The sequence below is a fragment of the Colobus angolensis genome, unplaced genomic scaffold, assembly GCF_000951035.1.
Source record: "Colobus angolensis palliatus isolate OR3802 unplaced genomic scaffold, Cang.pa_1.0 Scaffold56, whole genome shotgun sequence".
Taxonomy (NCBI): domain Eukaryota; kingdom Metazoa; phylum Chordata; class Mammalia; order Primates; family Cercopithecidae; genus Colobus; species Colobus angolensis.
The window spans coordinates 6,543,991-6,562,807 of record NW_012119154.1 but is presented as its reverse complement, the minus strand read 5'-3'; the positions used below and the strand labels follow the sequence as shown (position 1 = coordinate 6,562,807).

At 35.8% G+C, this 18,817-nt stretch overlaps 1 protein-coding gene across 2 annotated transcripts in view; it reads right to left on the bottom strand.

The window, feature by feature from the left end:
* PDCD6IP (programmed cell death 6 interacting protein) overlaps positions 1-18,817 on the bottom strand; it is a 79,164-nt gene that overhangs the window by 9,028 nt on the left and 51,319 nt on the right. For both annotated transcript variants that reach the window (XM_011961566.1, XM_011961567.1), the window contains exons 11-15: positions 16,597-16,708; positions 15,054-15,223; positions 7,625-7,873; positions 6,365-6,499; positions 5,126-5,220 (exon numbers count right to left, since the gene is read on the bottom strand). In XM_011961566.1, coding sequence (XP_011816956.1) covers positions 5,126-5,220; positions 6,365-6,499; positions 7,625-7,873; positions 15,054-15,223; positions 16,597-16,708 — 761 coding nt within the window. The remainder of the gene's footprint in view (positions 1-5,125; positions 5,221-6,364; positions 6,500-7,624; positions 7,874-15,053; positions 15,224-16,596; positions 16,709-18,817) is intronic.

The following is an 18,817-nucleotide window of genomic DNA, read 5'->3' as shown; positions in this document are numbered from 1 at the left end:
ATTCTATTTATATGCAATGCAAAAACAGGAGAAAGTAATCTATGTTCTCTCACAAGTTAGGATAGTGGTTGCCCTGGAAGAGAAAGATAAAGAAAGACTGACTGGGTGGATGCATTAACAATGCGTTTAGAGTGCTGAGAATTTTCTGTGTACTGATCTAAGTGCTGGTTGCCTGGGTGTACTCAGTTTGTGAACATTCAACAAGATATATATACACTTATGTATACTTTTCCAGTATACATTATATTCAGTAAGATTTTAAAGTATTTTGGCCTTGAGTATTAACAATGACTAACAAAATAAACTCTCAGATATTCAAAAGCTAGTATTATTATATGGCCTACTTTTCCATCTTTCATTCACCTTTCAATCACTGAGCTGAAAATATTTGACAAGTGTACATAATAAATGTACACACAAATAGCAACAAACCTGATTTTTAAATTAGATATATGAATTATAAAATATTTAAAATGACAATATTCCAATCTTTCTTCCTTAGAATATCCAGAGCTTCCTTGTGCATAAACAAGTCAATTTCTATGTTTATTATTTTCTTCCTTTTTACACAAAGCGTACTCTACACACTGTTCTGTGTCTTTTTACCGTACCTATCTTGAAGATCTTTCCATATCAGTAAATTGAAAACATCCTGTTTTTTAAAATAGCTGCACAGCATTTCACTATACAAGTATAGCTTTATTTCAGCAGCCCTGGTCACTTTATTTGTTTCTACTTTTTTACTGCTATTTGCAATGCAGAAATGAATAAGCTCATAAATATGTCATTTCTAGCATATTCTAACATATCCTCAGAATAGATTCCCAAAAACAGAACAGCTGGATTAAAGGATGTTTGCGTTAGTAGTCTTATTCTTTACAGCTAAACTGCCCAACACAAGGATCGCACCATTGTGTATTCTCATGGCAATATATAAAATCTATTTCTCCAACATGTGACAACAAAGCATTTTATCAAACTTTCGGATTCTTGCCAATCTGAAAAATATTATTTCAGACTAATTTTAATTTGTATTTTATAATGAATGAGGGTATTCTTTTTTTTTAATTTCATTTATTTAAGAGTCATTTATATTTCCTTGTCTGCAAAATTCTGTTTGCGTCTTTTCCTCAGTTTTCTATTGAGTTTTCTTCTCATCGATTTCTAGGAGTTCTTTTCTAAATAAAGTAAATTAGCCTTTTGCCTGTGAATAAGTTTCAAATATTGGATTCCCAATTTGACTCTGTTTACCATATTTCTGTGAGGAACTTATTCTTTTCTTTTTTTTTAATGCCTTCTGGAATTTAAGTAGGAGTTATTAGATGCTGCCCATCCCAGCTTTATTAAGGAATTCTCCATTCTATTTTACACCTTATATATCATTTACAAATTTCAAGTATGGTCCACTCACAACTTACTTTGGTATAAAGATAACTTTTATTTTCTAAATGGCTGGGCAGTTGTCCACAACCTCTTCTGGTTGGCTGAAGATCTTTTACACTAAATTCACATATGTGTTTGAATCTATTTCTATTTTCTATTCTGTCTTTGTCTAATCATGTACCAGCACCACTGTGTTTTAATTAAAGACGGTATTATATACCTTAATATCTGGTAGAACTAGTATCCCTTCACTATTCTTTTTACTGTTTTCCTGGCTGACCTTGTTTCTTTTTCTACTTGAACTTTAGGATCAACTTGTCTAATTCCAAATGAAAAGCTGCTGACATTTTTAATCAAAAGTATGTTGAATGCATATGTTTATTTCTTTATTTATGTTTGTTATCAGAGATAGGGTCTCACTGTGCCCAGACTGGAGTACAGTGGCTATTTACAGGTACAATCATAGCGCACTACAACCTAGAACTCTAGGGCTCAAACCATCCTCCCACTTCAATCTCCCAAGTAGCTGGGACTAGAAGTGCATGCCATCACACCCGGCTGATGCATAAGTTAACTTAGAATTGACATCTTTATGAAGTTGAGTCATCCTATCCAAGAACATTTTTAACTTGCTCTTCTTTTGTGTCCTTGAAACAGTGTTTTCTTCACATAGATCTCAAATATTATAAACTTATATTTTATCTTTTTTGTTGCTATTTTAAGCGGGTCTCTTCCTCCATCTTATCTTCTATAGGCTTATTTACATGAAAGTCACTGATTTCTACAAATTATATTTATGACAACAACTTCAGTAATAATTATTTTATTATTTGCAGAGTTTTGGGGTTTTCTTGGGTTTTCAAGTAGTTGTACAATCATGTCTGTAAATAGTGCTAGTTTTACTTCTTCCTTTCCAGTTTTTTAATTTCTCTCTCATGTGATTGCCTTGGCTGGTACTGCAGTACAGTATTTAAAAATAGTGCTGATAGTGGCATTTGTTTTCTGTTCTTGACTTGAGAGGGAACTCTTTATAGTGTTTCTCCATTAATCACTATACTGAGTTTTGGGCAGAAATATATACACACACATACATATATATATTTTCATGTTATGGAAGCATCTATCTTCTATCTATTCTTATTTTACTGAGTATCAGAACACTCATTTTCTCAAATGCTTCTGCCTCATCTATTAAGACAAACCAGTGATCCTTCCTTTGATATGAAAACACTGAATACTGAATACTGGAACAAACGCCCCCCTCCCCTTGGTCAATAAATCTTTTTTAACGTCCTGCTGACTATTACTGGCAAATACTTTATTTAGGACTTTTGCATCCATATTCATAATTGAAACTGGTCTGTAGAGTGTTTTGTATTAATTTTTGTTAGATTTTTTATCATTAAGACTCATATGGAGAATACTCATCTTTTTTTAGGCTGTGGGGGTGGCTCACATCTGTAATCCCGATCACCTAAGGTCAGGAGTTCGAGACCAGCCTGGCCAACATGGTGAAACCCTGTCTCTACTATACAAAAATTAGCCAGGCGTGGTGCTGCACACCTGTAATGCCAGCTACTCGGGAAGCTGAGGCAGGAGAATTGCTTGAATCCAGGAGGCGGAGGTTGCAGTGAGACAAGATTGCATGATTGCACTCCAACCTGGGTGATAGAGCAAAACTCCGTCTTAAAAAAAAAAAAAAAATTTTTTTTTAAACATTTAGAACATTTTTAAAACATTCTATTTATTTGCTTTTTAGAGGTTTAGTAGAAATATTCTAAAAGCAGCTGACCTGCTCTTTCTTAGAAGAAAACAGTAACTTCTCTCATAAACATGAGCAGAGAGGTGAATGAACATGAACATGTTCTCTGTTCATGAATATGAGCAGAGAGATGAATAAAGATCTAGTTGCCTGAAAGGGTCATCAGTATAAGACTCTTTCAGCTCTTTATATTTATTACTAATGAATATAAACTTTAGGACCAACTTGTCTCCTCCAAATGAAAAGCTGCTGACATTTTTAATCAAAAGTATGTTGAATGCATATGTTTATTTATTTATTTATGATGATCTTTTATGTGCCCAAAGTACAGTTTGGATATAAAATCTTTAGCTTGTATTTACTATATGATATAAAATCTTTAACTCATATTTACTATCCTTGAGATTAAAACAATCACTCCACTCTCTTCTAGCATACAGAGCTTTCAGCCTAATTTTTTTGCCTTTTTATAAATTGACTTGATTGTTTTGCCTGACTGCTAAAGGATTCTGCCATTATCTTTTAAGGCCAATAATTTACATGCCTTGAAGCTGACAGTTCTTGATCATTTTCCCCTACCATATGATACACTCTTTCAACAACCTTCACTTACTTCAAGAAAATGTTCTTGAGTATCATTAAATAAGTGTTCTGTTTAGAGAACGTTAAATAACTGTTCTGTCTGGTTTTTCCTCTTTGAGAGAAATTCAATTTTGCATATATTAGGTCTTCGGTGCCCATCTTCTCTCTAATCCTTTGTAATTCTTTCTTGACTTTGATTTCATTTTAATTCCCTAATTTCTACTCTGCATTCCTGTGTGTTCTTCAGCATTTATTCACCTTTTGTGCTCCTTCCCATTTCATGACGGTTTTATTCTTCCCTTATACTTCTTTCCTGAATTCTGACACCTCATATCTTATCACTTCCTGTTTTCTTACCATATTCCTGCAGTTCTGGAATTTCTGCTCAAAGTGTTCCTTAGAGTGCTCACAGTCCCCAACCTTTTTGGCACCAGGGACCAGTTTCGTGGAAGACAATTTTTCCACAGGGGAGCGGGAGATGATTTCAGGATGAAACTGTCCCACCTCAGATCATCAGGCAGTAGTCGGAGTCTCGTAAGGAGCGCACAACCTAGATCCCTTACATGGGCAGTTCGCAATAGTGTTTGCGCTCCTATGAGAATCTAATGCTATGGCTGGTCTGACAGGAGGTAGGGCTCAGGCAGTAATACTCGCCCAGCCACCTGCCTGCCTGCCACCCACCTCCTGCTGTGCAGCCCAGTTCCTAACAGGTCACGAACCAGTTCCAGTCCATGGCCCCAGGACTGGGGACCCTGGCCTTAGAATGACTGCCTTCTTACATTTGTTGTTGTTGTTGTTTTTGTTTAGTTCATGGTCAGATGTTTGCTCATAATTTTCATCTATTCTGTGGCAATATTATTTTGGTAAATGTTCTTCATCTATGAAGTTTTATTAAATTTTGTTAATGTTTTTTACCTTTTATCAGCACTGTGCTACTCTGTATTGATTACTCAGCAGAAAATGAGTTGTACGTTAACTGGCCCTGCTTTCTCGGCAGCCTCCTTCTGAAAGTGATTTTGCTGGTATTCTCTGAGCTATTCACGCTGTCTCCTCCATGTTCTATAGCTGTAGTTTTATGTAAGGAACCTATTTGCTACTTCAAAATAAATTGCTTGTATTTACTGGCACTTCCTGAGATCTGCCACCTGAACTGTTTTATCATTTCTGTGACCTCACTGTACTTCCTGTATCTAGAGTTTCTGCTTCTTTTCGTCCTTTCATTCCCAGATTGTGCAGCTGTTTGCTTGTTGCTTTGTAAAATACTCGATCTAGTTCCTTCTTCCAGGAGAAAAGGAGGGAAATTGCTATCTCATATTACCAAATTCACACCAAAAGTCTCTACATGATTTTTTAAAAGAAAATTCTTTAAGTACAATTTGATACACAAAACAGACTTACTTTAAGAGTTCATCTCTTTCTGTCTTCCGCGCAAAAACTATATCACTGCATTTGTTCTGGAACCTGACCAGGATTTCAGTCAACTCATTGTAAAACTATAAGCAAAGAACAAATAACAAGTAATGAGCAAGAACAATTTTTTAATCCAGAGAGTAATGTGATCTAAAGCTAATTTGTCAATGATAGTTAAAGCCGAAGAATTGAAATCTGCATGAGATACATTCATACAATTTACTAGGCCCAACAACTTAATATTAAATGTGATCCAAGATTCCTAAAGAAAATAAAAATAAAATCATTTTTACAGAACATTATCATCAAAAATGTAACAAGTTAAAAGTTTCATGATCATGAAAATCTTCCTAATTCCTAGAGAAAAGTCAATTACTTAATAACATTAAACCTATTTAAGTGGAAGGATTAGGTTTTCATATTCACTACAGAAATGCAAGCACACTTCAGAAACCCTTAAAAGAATTTCTAAAGGCTCTCTGGAGGGTTTTCTCAGCTTACCTATTTAAACAAAGCATTTTAAACCAAATTAAAACGGCATTTTACTATCCTATTTGGAAGGCTTTGCAGTATTTTCACCCTTTCTTCAGAGGGTTTTACATTTTACCTACTGTATTTGTATCAAGGTAACTTTATTCAGTGAGTATTATGAAGTTAAGTACCAAAAGGAATTATGCATCTGAAAAAACTTGAAAGTCACTGCTCCCTCAAAAACAAAGTAATTGGTAAAAAGAAATAGAAGCAAATTCCCTAAACTTTTTAAAGGACAAGACAAGAAAGTACTTACATATTTAGCAAGCCCTCTTGACGCTTGGGCAGGCCACAAGCCTGTCCTCAGCAAACCACCACACAGAATATAAGTCATGTCCCCCACCTTTTCCATCACAAATCAGTCCCCAAATGAGTCAATACTCCTGTCCTCTCAAAATTCATCAAATTAGTCAACTTCCTATCCCTTAAAAAGGTGTCACTGACATCTCTGCTAATTCCTGCTACCTCGAATATTTATACCCCTTTTCTGCCAGTTGAAATATGCAATCCCATGAAATGTTGCCACCTTCATTAAGCTTTCTCCCTCCTGTAACAAACTTCGCAGAGGCAATAGCGTTAAAGCTAAAATTCCAAGCAAAGAGTAATTTGGTTCAACTGGAAATACCATTTAACTTCCAAACTATACGTTTACATCTGTATTTGCCAGCTATGATTCCTTCTGCATGTACTTCATACCTTTGTGCCCTCCTTCAAATTAGCTACAAGTTCAACAAAGTTGTCATATGCAGTAGCTAAATTCTTCAAAACTTCTTCTCTTAAGTTAGCTTCATTATTAGATTGTTTCATTTTCGAAAATTCCTGATGTGAGACCTTGTTAAAAGAAAGATTTATGTATTTACATTTATTTATAAAAGTAATATAGCTCATAACATTTTTATTGACCTTTTCCAATTATGAAAATCATATGTAATTAAACACATATCCAAAATTACTAGAATTACCTAGTATACTCTTTTGAAGTCTCATTATGCTTTAAATCTTTCTTAAGTAAAAATTTCAAAAATCCAATAGGAGCCAAAACAACCAATGACCATGGATTTCTATTAGTATATAACACTTGCAAAAAATATAACATGAAAATTATTTTACCTTTTGGAATATTTTATATCATATATAGATACAATATTTAGGAGTAGAAATACATGTTTAATTCTGCACGTTAACTATTAAGAGAGCAAAATTTCAAGTCTCTGTTAGTCTAAACTACCTATCTGTAAACACGAACACTAACCTCAAAATTCTCAACATATTTAGTTTGCATTATCTTTTTAAAAAATGACTGAAGTCTGTATGTATGTTAGCCATATAATTAAAAGTATCAATAATTCCAACTAATTTCGATTTTCCTCCTATATGGAAAAAAAACCAAAGCTATTAAAAACTTGGAACCATGAAAAATATCTGAAGTATCAAGCATTCCTAAGTAATATGCAACATTTTAGCCATAGAGACTTTGTTTCTGCAGGGAGTGGTGGCTCACGCCTGTAATCCCAGTACTTTGGGAGGCTGAGGTGGAAGGATCATGAGGTCAGGAGATCCAGACCCTCCTGGCTAACACGGTGAAAACCGGTCTCTACTAAAAATACAAAAAATTAACCAGGCATGGTGGCGGGCACCAGAGGCTAAGGCAGGAGAATGGCGGGAACCCGGGAGGCAGAGCTTGCAGTGAGCCAAGATCGTGCCACTGCACTCCAGCCTAGGTGACAAAGCGAGACTCCGTCTCAAAAAAAGAAAAAAAAAGAAATGACTTTGTTTCATAGATATAAACAAAACTGATGTGCCAAGTTTAATTTTACAAAATATACATGTATTAAGTTCTACTCTTAACTACAGATATTCTCCAATGTCATTTTCCTAATTGAATATAGGTTTAGTCCAGACATATCTTTTCTGTAATTTTTAAAACATAGATCTTATTAAATATATGAATTTCACCTGAATATTTTTAAGAAGTCCCTCCTGTTTCTTTAGAGATTCTTGGACTTTAGTTGTAAGACCTCCATAGACTCGATCTAGTTCAGTAACAGAAAGAGCTTCTTCATTTATCACACCATCTTGAGCCAGAGCTGTCAAAAACTTGCTTGTCATGTCAAAATTCACAGATTTCAAGTCATTCTCCAGACCCTCTCTTTCCTTCTTTACTTCATCAAGATTTGACAATAAGGATTTTAAGACATTTACAACCTAAACAATAAAAAAGACACCTTAGTTTAACTGAAAAAAAAAATTCAAAAAGGAAATAATATATAAAGGTTCATTCAGGCTAAGAGAGACATGGTTTCTCAGAGAGCCAAATATAAATTGAACGTCAGGTTTATATAGACAGACATTGTACCTTCAGTTGACTCAGATTAAAACAAAAGCAGCATTAATAACAATAGCAACAGCTACAATTTACTGAACTCTTACGTGTTAGGCACCATGCTAAACACTTCAGAAATATAATTTTATGTATTCCTTACAATACCCCATGGGGTATATATATTTATGACCCCTATTCCAAAGATAGGGATAATTTTAAATTAAGTGACACAGTTATACAGCTACTAAGGGATAGAGGTAAAATTTGAGACCTAAGTCTGACTAATTCCAAAACCAATCTCTTAGCCACTCTACACTATACTCCCTCCCGACTATGGCTGTGAAGCAGGCGAAGGTATGATTTTGTAGGTAAGTAGATATCCTATTTTGCCTAGAGAGACTGAGAGAGACATAGAGAAATAGAGGTGAACATAGATATATAGACAGCTATGAAGCAAGCACGGTAGATGGAGAAAGAAATAGAAAAAGATACAGATATAAACCTATATACCACATCTATTTCATACACTGGGAGAGGAAGAAGGAAAGAGGGTTCTTGTGCCTCTCTTCAAATATCATTAAGAGTTTATGATACTTGAAGAGTTTATGATATTGATTATGATAGGCCAGATGCAGAGGTTCGAGCCTGCAGTCCCAGCACTTCAGGAGGATCACCTGAGCCTAGGAGTTCAAGACCAGCCTAGGCAACAAAGTAAGACCCCATTTCTACATTTAAAAAAAAAAAAAAAATTAGCTGGGCACAATGGTGTGCACCTGCAGTCACAGGTTTAGAGGTTTCTTCTAAATGTAGGTGAATTTACTCAGCTACTTCAGAGGCTGAGACAGGAGGATTGCTTCAGCCCAGGGGATCAAGGCTGCAGTGAGCCATGATCATGCCACTGCACTCCAGCCTGGGTGGCAGAGAGAAACCTTGTCTCAAAACAAAACACAAAAACAAAACAGATTTATCTCTTGTATTCAGTCAAGACACTCTCTGACCTATACCCACATGATTCATAAACACCCCTTCATATTAATAGTGTTCAAGCGCCTTCTAATGAGCACTTTCAAGTTGCCCCTTTCACTCATCTCTTCATACTTTGCTAGGACCACCACGAAAAACATCAACCCAATCTCCCTATTCTGCTTACCCCAATGATGCTCATAGAAAGAAAACTGGAGGAAAGACAAGGGAAGAAGAGGGCATCATGAGCCCTGTCTCCACCCGTCTTTCTCATTACCAGCAGCAATTCCAATTTCCACGGATCCCCCTACCAACTGCCTGTTTCTAAAAATTCCTATTCTACTCTTCCTTCCACAGTCTTAGTTAGCTCCTTGATAGGAATGTCCAATGTAACATCCCTTTGTGAAGACCAGAGACTTGAGGTTTCTTCTAAATGTAGGTGAATTTCCTTTTTGGCCTCATTTATACCCATATCTCCTAAATATCCTAATTTTAAAATGGAAGGAAGTGAAAGGAAGAGAAGGGGAAGGGAAAGGAAGGGAAGGGGGAGGGGGAGAAGAGAGGAAGGAATGGGGAAGGGAAGGAGAAAGGGAGTGAGAGAAAGAAGAGAGTACAGGGGAGAAGGCTGTGGAAAGAGAAACATGATTCCTAGAAAACATCAAACCATAGAAACTCTAAAAGGAAGGAGGAAGAGAAAGAATCATACCTGGGTGGATATGACAAAGTCTGTTTAAAGACCTAGTAGAAGTTGTTATTAGATGACGTGAATAAAAATTTTCTTCCAAGTGACTTCCAGGATGTATTATTAAATGAAAAAAAAAAAGGGTATAAAAGCATATCTAGTATACTGCAATTTGAGTAAGAGAGAAGGAAAATCAGAAAATAAACATACACATATATAATATGTATATATGTATACATATGTATGCATAATTTTGGGGCGGTTTTGTTTGTTGTTGTTCTTGCAAAAAGAAAATCAGTAAGGACAAACCAGAAACTAACAAATATGGTTACTTACAGGAAATATACAGGAAAGAAGTAGAAGGAAGAGGAATGAAGCTTTCTGCACGTACCTTTTGAATCATGAACATTTACTCACTCAAAAAACAAGATTAAGTCAAAACTTGAATAAAGAAACAAATGAACTAATGGTCTATCAAAATGAAACATAATTACATAGAAAAAACGTAATTACATAGGAAAAAAAAAACACTTCAACTCTGACCATACTCCCTTAGAGACTATAATAGACTTAGTTACTGTGCAATCAAGGACAGGTTACTACTTAGAAAATCCAATTTTCTCAACTGCAAAATGGGCATAATAGTACCTATGTCAGGACTGTTGTGAAGACTGAGATAATCTATATAAAGTGCTCAACATAACTTCTAACAAAGGGTAAGTATTCAATCACATTACCTAGATTAGGAAGAAAAGTTAACCGCAACTTCCATGGTATCTAACAAGATGGATACAGAAGCTTTCTAACCAGACTGATACAGAGGGCCAAACAGTTAACAAATCCTGTGATATTCAAAAATGCAATAATTCTAACTTTATGGGAAAAAAATGCCATTTCAAACAACCAATTTATGAACAAACTTGTGGACTACCACACAAAGATAGAGATCCCTTGTATTATGAACATCTTTTTAAAAAACTTCATATCCAGTATACTAGTTTAACATAATTCAGATTATATGACACTGGCCTCATTTTAACAGAGTAAATGAAGTAGAAAATGAATTAAACTGCTTCCTCAAATGACTAAGATAATAAGAAAATCACTGCCTACATTTTCTTATAAATTCAAATTTGAGGTTTAATATGTTATCAAAGTATATAAACAATTAGAATCCTAGGGTATTTATTTCTTACATACAGCTCCAGCCATCTTTCAACTGCAATTAAATGTATCCCTTTATTAAGTTAGGCTGCCAAGTGATGATCATTCAAACAAATACTTTTTGTTTTGGGTACCGTTCTAGATGCTATGGACACAACTAACAAAAACAATCTTTACCTTCATTTGGGCACCAGAGAGGATTAAATAAATATGCAAAGGGGAGGATTAAACAAATATACAAAAATAGAATAATGTGGGTAGACAATGACAAAGATGGAGAAGAGGTGACATCTGAGACTAATGAAAAAGAGGTAATAGCCACGGAAATGGGAAGAAAGCCCTGCACAGAAGGAAACGCAAATGTAAAAGTCCTATGGCAGGCAAAAGCTTGGCAGGATCAAAGGAAAGAAAAAAAGGCCACTCTGGCTCAAGCAAAGTAAACAAAAGGCAGAATAGCAGATGAGGTCAAACAAAACGGCAGGAACGGCATCACCTAGGTTGTCAATACTTTGTCTTTTAATCAGGAACGTACAAACTTTTTGGTAAAGGACCAAACAGAAAAGATTTTTGCCTCAGTAGGCCACAGTCTCTGTTGCAGCTCTTTAACTCTGCTTTGTAGAGTGAAAGACAATGTGTAAATGAACGAGCGCAGCTATGTTTCAACAAAAATGTATTAACAAACACTGAAATCTCAATTTTATATAAAGCCCATATATTAAAACAGTCTTTTGATTTTTTTTCAGCCATTTAAAAAATAAAGTAGAAAGTAGAGTTTTACATTTAAAAAATGTAAAACTCATTCTTAGCTCACAGGCCATACAAAAAGAAGAGGCAGGCTGGATTTGGCCCACAAGCCACAGGTTCCTGACCCCAGTTTTAGATTTAAAACCCTCTGTAGCATTTAACAGTACCAAGTACAATATGAGACACAAGAAATGCCCTTAATGGGCTGGGCGCGGTGGCTCACGCCTGTAATCCCAGGAATTTGGGAGGCCAAGGCAGGTGGATCATGAAGTCAAGAGATCGAGACCATCCTGGCCAACATGGTGAAACCCCGTCTCTACTAAAAATACAAAAATCAGCTGGGCATGGTGGTGTACACCTGTAGTCCCAGCTACTCGGGAGGCTAGGCAGGAGAACTGCTTGAACCCAGGAGGCACAGGTTGCAGTGAGCCAAGATTGCACCACTGCACTCCGCCTAGGTGACAGAGTAAGACTCCAACTCAGAAAAGAAAAGAAAAAGAAAAAGAGCTACTCGGGAGGTTAGGCAGGAGAATTGCTTGAACCCAGGAGGCAGAGGTTGCAGTGAGCCAAGATTGCGCCACTGCACTCCAGCCTGGGTGACAGAGTAAGACTTCATCGCAAAAAAAAAGAAAAGAAAGAAGGAAAGAAAAGAAAGAAAGGAAAGAAAGAAAAGGAAGAAAAGAAAGAAAGAAAGAAAAGCAAGAAAGAAAGGCCCTCAATGAAATCTTCTATTTTACTTTTACAACCTTGTCATTTTATTTTCAGAAAAGGCAAATAAGCAACTATCTCTATAGCAATGAAAGCAGAAACTCGATACATTTACCCTACACTAAAGGTAACCTAGAAGAGTTTTTTTATGTTAGGCACCAAGGTGCTCAGCCCAGTTCTGGAATAGTAGGCCTTCAAAAAACACTCGGTGAGTAAATAAACAAACAGATTCCAGCCATTCTCAGTATGTCATGAGACATACTCATTTCTGTCATGAGAAATCAGGAGTAAAAGCTGTGTTTGCAGATCCTCCACTAGTCTGTGAATCCAAAAAGGGCACTCCTCTGGGAGGGCACACAGTTTTAAACAGTTCTCTTCATGCTGTACCTCTAAGGAGGTAAAGGGTTTTTTTCAAGGTACCCCTGCCCACCCCCATTACTCCCAGCAGATGTCACACTTTGAGTGTAACTGAACATCATCCTTGTGCAAAAAAACAGACGTTCCTTCCTCTGGCTAGACTCAGCCCCACACACATTAGGGCCAAGGCGTGGCCAGCCAACCACAGACTAGACTTTAGGCCACAGTACATCACAGGCAACCAATCACAAGCAGTGATCATCCTAGGTATTTACTATAAAAATTTTTAAATACAGATTACCACTAGTCTGCAAAATTTTTCAGAGTATCTCAGTATGTAAAACCAGATGCCTGAAGAGACTGAAAATAAGTAACTAGACAGTAGGCTTCTTCACAATAAAAGAAAAAAACAGCCCTACCATCAAACTTGGACTTTTTAATAAAACGTGTACATTGTATCACTCTAATCAGCAATCAAAAAACTCAGTTTTTATCATAAAAACTCTGGCTAAAATGTGTCATCAACTATTACGACAACCATCTGAAATAGCTTTGATAAACCTGATGCTTGCCTTATTTGATAAAGGCATATGACAAATGAATGTACAGACAGTACTGAAATTTTTGTGGTTCCCTGTCAAGAAAATCTAGCTTCCATAAAATTACTTCATATTGACTACAAAAGTTCCTTTCTCCTGTGTAACACAACTAAAGATTAATAAAACTGATACAACTGAATAAAATATCAACAAATCAGTGCATACTAATGCAGATTTTGCTTAGCACAAACCATTTTTGCTTTTCTACTGAAAGCTGAAGAATCAAGGGATGAAAGCCACATAATTCTGAGTCATGTACAAGACACCAAAAAGAATACAAAGAGAGTACTAAACAGAGATCTTTTTCTAAAATAAAAAAGGTACCAGAATTTATTGCTGTTCCAAGGGTCTGCAGTTTCTTCTTCGGGTTCTTTGTTCTTCACAAGTTAATCTTCTGACCACCTCCCTTTTCTCCCCTACGTCCTCAAAGCAACTAACTCATATTCCTTGTTCCATTGGGTTCCCCTGTTAGATTCAGGTTCAATGCACATTCAACTATGTAGCTTTCTCTTCCCTTTGAGAGGTGCCCAGTACCTGTGCATTTACCCTACACTAAAGGTAACCCTGAGGAGTTTTTTGTCTCTTTATGTTAGGGACCAAGGTGCTCAGCACTGTTCTAGAATAGTAGGCCTTCAAACACTTGGTGAATAAATAAATAAACAGATTCCAGCCATTCTCAACATGTCTATAAACCTTCTGTCATGAGAAATCAGGAGTAAAAGCTGTGTTTGCAGATCCTCTGTACCTCTGATAACTCTCTAGACACAGCCACTACTCAGCCCTTCTCCGATCCTACACGTTTACTTTTTCTGCCTATCCACTCTGTTCTCATAATGCGCTAATCTCTTAAGAAGCCTCTGATGAGAACTGCTCCAAATTACTGAAATTTAAGTACTTCATCTAAATCCCCATAACATACTTCCTATACTTTCCCTGTGACATTTTTAAACTTCTTCCCTATATTACAGTCATCCTTGTACATGACTAATATTCCACAATGGATCATAAATTGAGGGTAAAGCCTGTGTATAATTCATATGTTAATTTTCCAATGTACCCACCATAGTGCCTTACACAGAGCAGATATCCAGTAGGTCTTGGAATAAATATATGAAATATATAAAATGCTTCTATGGAAAGACAAATAAGGAATGAAACTAATACTTTTCAGAACTTACTATGCCAGGAAATTCACTGTTTTCAGCAGTATTTCTTGCCCTTTGGCTTGTTTTCCTGTGCAGATATTTGGGACCTCTATCTTATTCTACTAACTTACCCTACCTCCAGTGGCAGGCCATTAAATTATACTTGCACTTTCTCTTCTTTTAGGACTTTCCAAATCAGATGCCCTACTATTTGACTTTCTCTTTCTTGTCATCAGAAGAAATACCATGATGGTGCTATCCATTTATTAACATGCACACCTTGTCAATCTTCATTTCAAAGGTAGTCCCAGTGAAACGAGGTGGAAGGGAGTAAAGAATACTGTAAGAAATAAAGAATGTGTGTATCTGGCCATAGCCAGTCCTTTCATTTCAGGAAATTTCTATACTTCCAAGTTTCTCTCTTTTATAAAACCTGAATTAAATAATGTTGACCTGTGAAGTATCTAAAATTTAGTTCAAAAAAGGGCATTCAATAAATAGAAGTTACTATTATAGGATAGTTAATATTAGTACAATTATCTATTACACAGTCTATATACTACTTTAAATATAACAACCCCAATTTATTTCTGCATTTTTTTAAAGATGACAATAAGAAAATTGGCAGTTCTTTATATAAAATGGCTTGAATGTGGTTTTCTTAAGCAGATGACAACCCACATCAAAATGCCCTTCTTACCTCACTGCCCTGCATGGTCTTTGCTGGATTAGCAGAAGGGATGGCAGCATTCAGCTCAGGCTCTGGCTTACACAAAAGCACGATGGTGTCACGATGAGACTGGTAACATTCTTTCACTTGTCCATCTGCTTGCACAGCTTTATCTAAAACTGTTCTGAAGTTGGTTCCCTCTGGGAGAAAATAAAAGTTTCGAGAGCATAGAAGTGATTCTAACAGCAACGCTTATGGGCTGGTTATATGTTGAGTTCTAGTCTCCAACTTTACTTATCTTCCCCTTCTATAAGGACCCCTATTCACTTAACAATAAAAATAGCTCCTAATAGTCTTTGCATTCTTGTTTTTGGAAAGATGACAAAATCACTTATAAAATCAAATGTATAGCTATACCTTAAAATTTACTTGGTGGTTACTATCTGCCAAATAAAAGCTAATTAATATTAATCTTTTCCTACAACTCATGAATGTAGGAAGAAATCATTCTCTCCAAAAATTGGTCTATTTATTTTATTTTATTTTATTTTTTTAGTAGAGACGGGGTTTCACCGTGTTAGCCAGGATGGTCTCGATCTCCTGACCTCGCGATCCGCCCATCTCGGCCTCCCAAAGTGCTGGGATTACAGGCTTGGCCACCGCGCCCGGCCTGATCCATTTATTTTAAAAGTACTCCTCTCTCAAAAGAGCAATGTGACTTAAAACAAAAAAAAAAAAGATTTATTTTTAGAAATATCTCAATAAGATACGAACTTTTTACAAAGATAAGTAAAACTAATCTGTAGCCACCAAGAAGACAGCATTTATCTCAGCTAGCACAAAATCTTAATAATCAAAGTCTTAAGAAGCACAAATTTGGCCTCAAAATAACTTAAAGCTCTTTTTTTTTTAACCACCCAGGATTCACTACTAAATGAAAAAAAATTACAAAACCATAAATGCATTATGCCCTCATTTATGTTTTTAAAATATACGCAGGGGCCAGGCATGGTGATTCAAGCCTATAATCTCATCTGTTTGGGAGGTGGAGGCAGGTGGATCACTTCAGCCCAGGAGCTCACGACAAGCCAGGGCAACATGGTAAAACCTCATCTCTGCAAAAAATACAAAAATTAGCCAGGCATGGTAGCACGTGTCTATAGTGTCAGCTACTCAGAAGGCTGAGGTAGAAGCACTGCTTGAACCCTGGAGGTTGGGGCTGCAATGACCTATGATCTTGCAGCCTAGAGTGACCTATGTCACTCCAGCCTGAGTGACAGAGTGAGACCTTGTCTCAAAAAAATAAATAAATAAAAGAAAACATGCACAGAGCTTGCAATAGAAAATGAAAGTTGAAGGATCATTTTAATTTTCACTTTATACCCTTCTTAAGAATCTGTACTTCTGACAATGGGCAGATTACTTTTGCAAACTTTTTAAATCTTTATACTAAAACTGAGGAAAAACAATTTCAGTAAAAATGAATTTACAACTGAGCCTAATTTAATCAAGCAAAAATGTGGGTCCAAATTGGGAATTTATTTAAATGAAGGTCATTTATAAACATTTTTACCTGCTCTTAAAGGCTTATACAGTTCATTGGATGGTGTCCTTTGCCAGCGTTCCTTAAATTTTGCTCTTAAATCATTATCAGTTGCTTCTTCTTCATCCAACAACCTTAATGACTTTAAACAGAAGCAAAAAGAACCCTGAAATGTCATTTCTGGTATAAAAAATTTAAAGCATTAAACAAATGTTCATACACAATATATGTGAGAATTTGGTGAGATGGGAATATTAGGTTAGAATACAAATCGACTTCTTTCTTGCAGACATCTAAGTTATAATGCATTTAACAAAAAGTCTTATAAATTTAAGGCTGAATTAGCTATTACCTTTCTCAGTTAAAAAAAAAAAAGGAAAAATAAATAAGAGACTATTTACATCCATATACCAATTTAAAGAAAGTTTTAAGATTAAAATAAATAGAAGCCATAAATAAAACAAAGGGGAAAACTGATCAATTACATGAAAATAAAAGATTTAGACTTCCATTCCAATACAACAAACAGAAAATTATGTTTACATATTTTTAAATGTCTTTTTAATGCATAGATAAGATGACAGGATAGTAGGGGGCCAGAAACACAAGAAAATACTAATCTACCAGTAGACACAGTGCTAGCACCAGCAATATATGACAATTCCTGATAGCTCAGGACAAAGAATAGCAAACTTCTGTCAAACACCACAGAGTAAATATTTTAGGCTTTGTGGGCCACAGTCTATGTCACACAGAATTCTTCTTCTTTTTTGACAATGCTCTAAAAAAGATAAAAATTATCCTTAACTACAAAAGCAGGCTACAAGCCAGCATTTGGCCCACCATCCATAGTTCACCAGCTGTGTAGTTCACCATTGGCTTGGATTGTGAATTTAGAACATGGGAAGTCAACAAGAAACATAGGTAGGGACAATAAAAGGTGAGAGGTCAGATCAAAAGCACTCTCCACCTTCAAACCAGTATACTTCCAAATAGGTGATTCTCAGTGGATGAATCTTTCAAACAGAAAACTGCCCTACAGAAGAAAACATGCCTGTCTGAAGAAGTATTATCTGAGATTTCTGATCAAAAGCCTGAACTTGGGACTAGAAACCACACTATCTGTGTGACACAAAGTCCTAAGGTAAATTACTACTATAATTACAAGATTATAAAAGAAAGGAAAAAACTTCCAGTTTAAGGAGGTGCCAGGTATACAATGCCTTTTTATGGCAGAAGCGAACACAAATCCTTTCTAGAATTCACCTTAAACCCAGATCTCAATTAATTCCCACAAATAAATTACAGGAAATACGAATGCACAATCAAAACTCACTGAACACTAAATGCAATACAGTATTCTGCACTGGATCTTGGAACAGAAGGAGGAACATTGGTGGAGTAACTGGTAAAATCTGAGTAATAATACTGTACAAATGTCAATTTCCTAGTTTTAACAAATGTGCCATGACGGCATAAGATTTTAACTTTCGGGGAAGCTAGGTGAAAAATATACAGGAACCTTCTACACTAAATTTGCAAAGTCTCTGTAAATCTGAAACTATTTTTTAAAGTTTTAAAGTAAAAAACAGTAACAAAAAAAACACCAGAGAAAACAAGCCACCATAATCAAGAATCAGCAAAAAATACAAATCATAGAATCAAACCCACAGAAACTACAGATATTGGAATTATAAGATAAACAATATAAAATAAATATATTTAATATATTTTAAGAAATTAGGGATAAATTAAAGGGTTTAACCTTCCAGGTTAAGACAAATTAAATTAAAAAGAAAAATCTTGCTACATGCTATTTACAAATGACACACCATAAGGGCATACAAGTTGAAGCGCAAAGACACTACAAGAAAACTACAAACCAGTATCTCTTATGAATATAAACACAATATCTTCAACACAATACTATCAATACAAATCCAGCAGCACATTAAAAGGATTATATACCATGACAAGTAGGATGTCCCAGGAATGCAAAAGTGATTCACACCTGAAAATCAATTAATAGAATATTCCACATCAGTAGAATGAAGGAAAAACCATACGATCATCTTAAGAGATGCAGAAAAAATATTTGACAAAATCCAACACTCATAACCAAAAAACCTCAACAAACTAGAAGGAAACGTCCTCAACCTCATAAAGGCCATCCAAGAAAATCCTACAACTAACATACTTAATAGTGAAACATGGCCGGGCGCGGTGGCTCAAGCCTGTAATCCCAGCACTT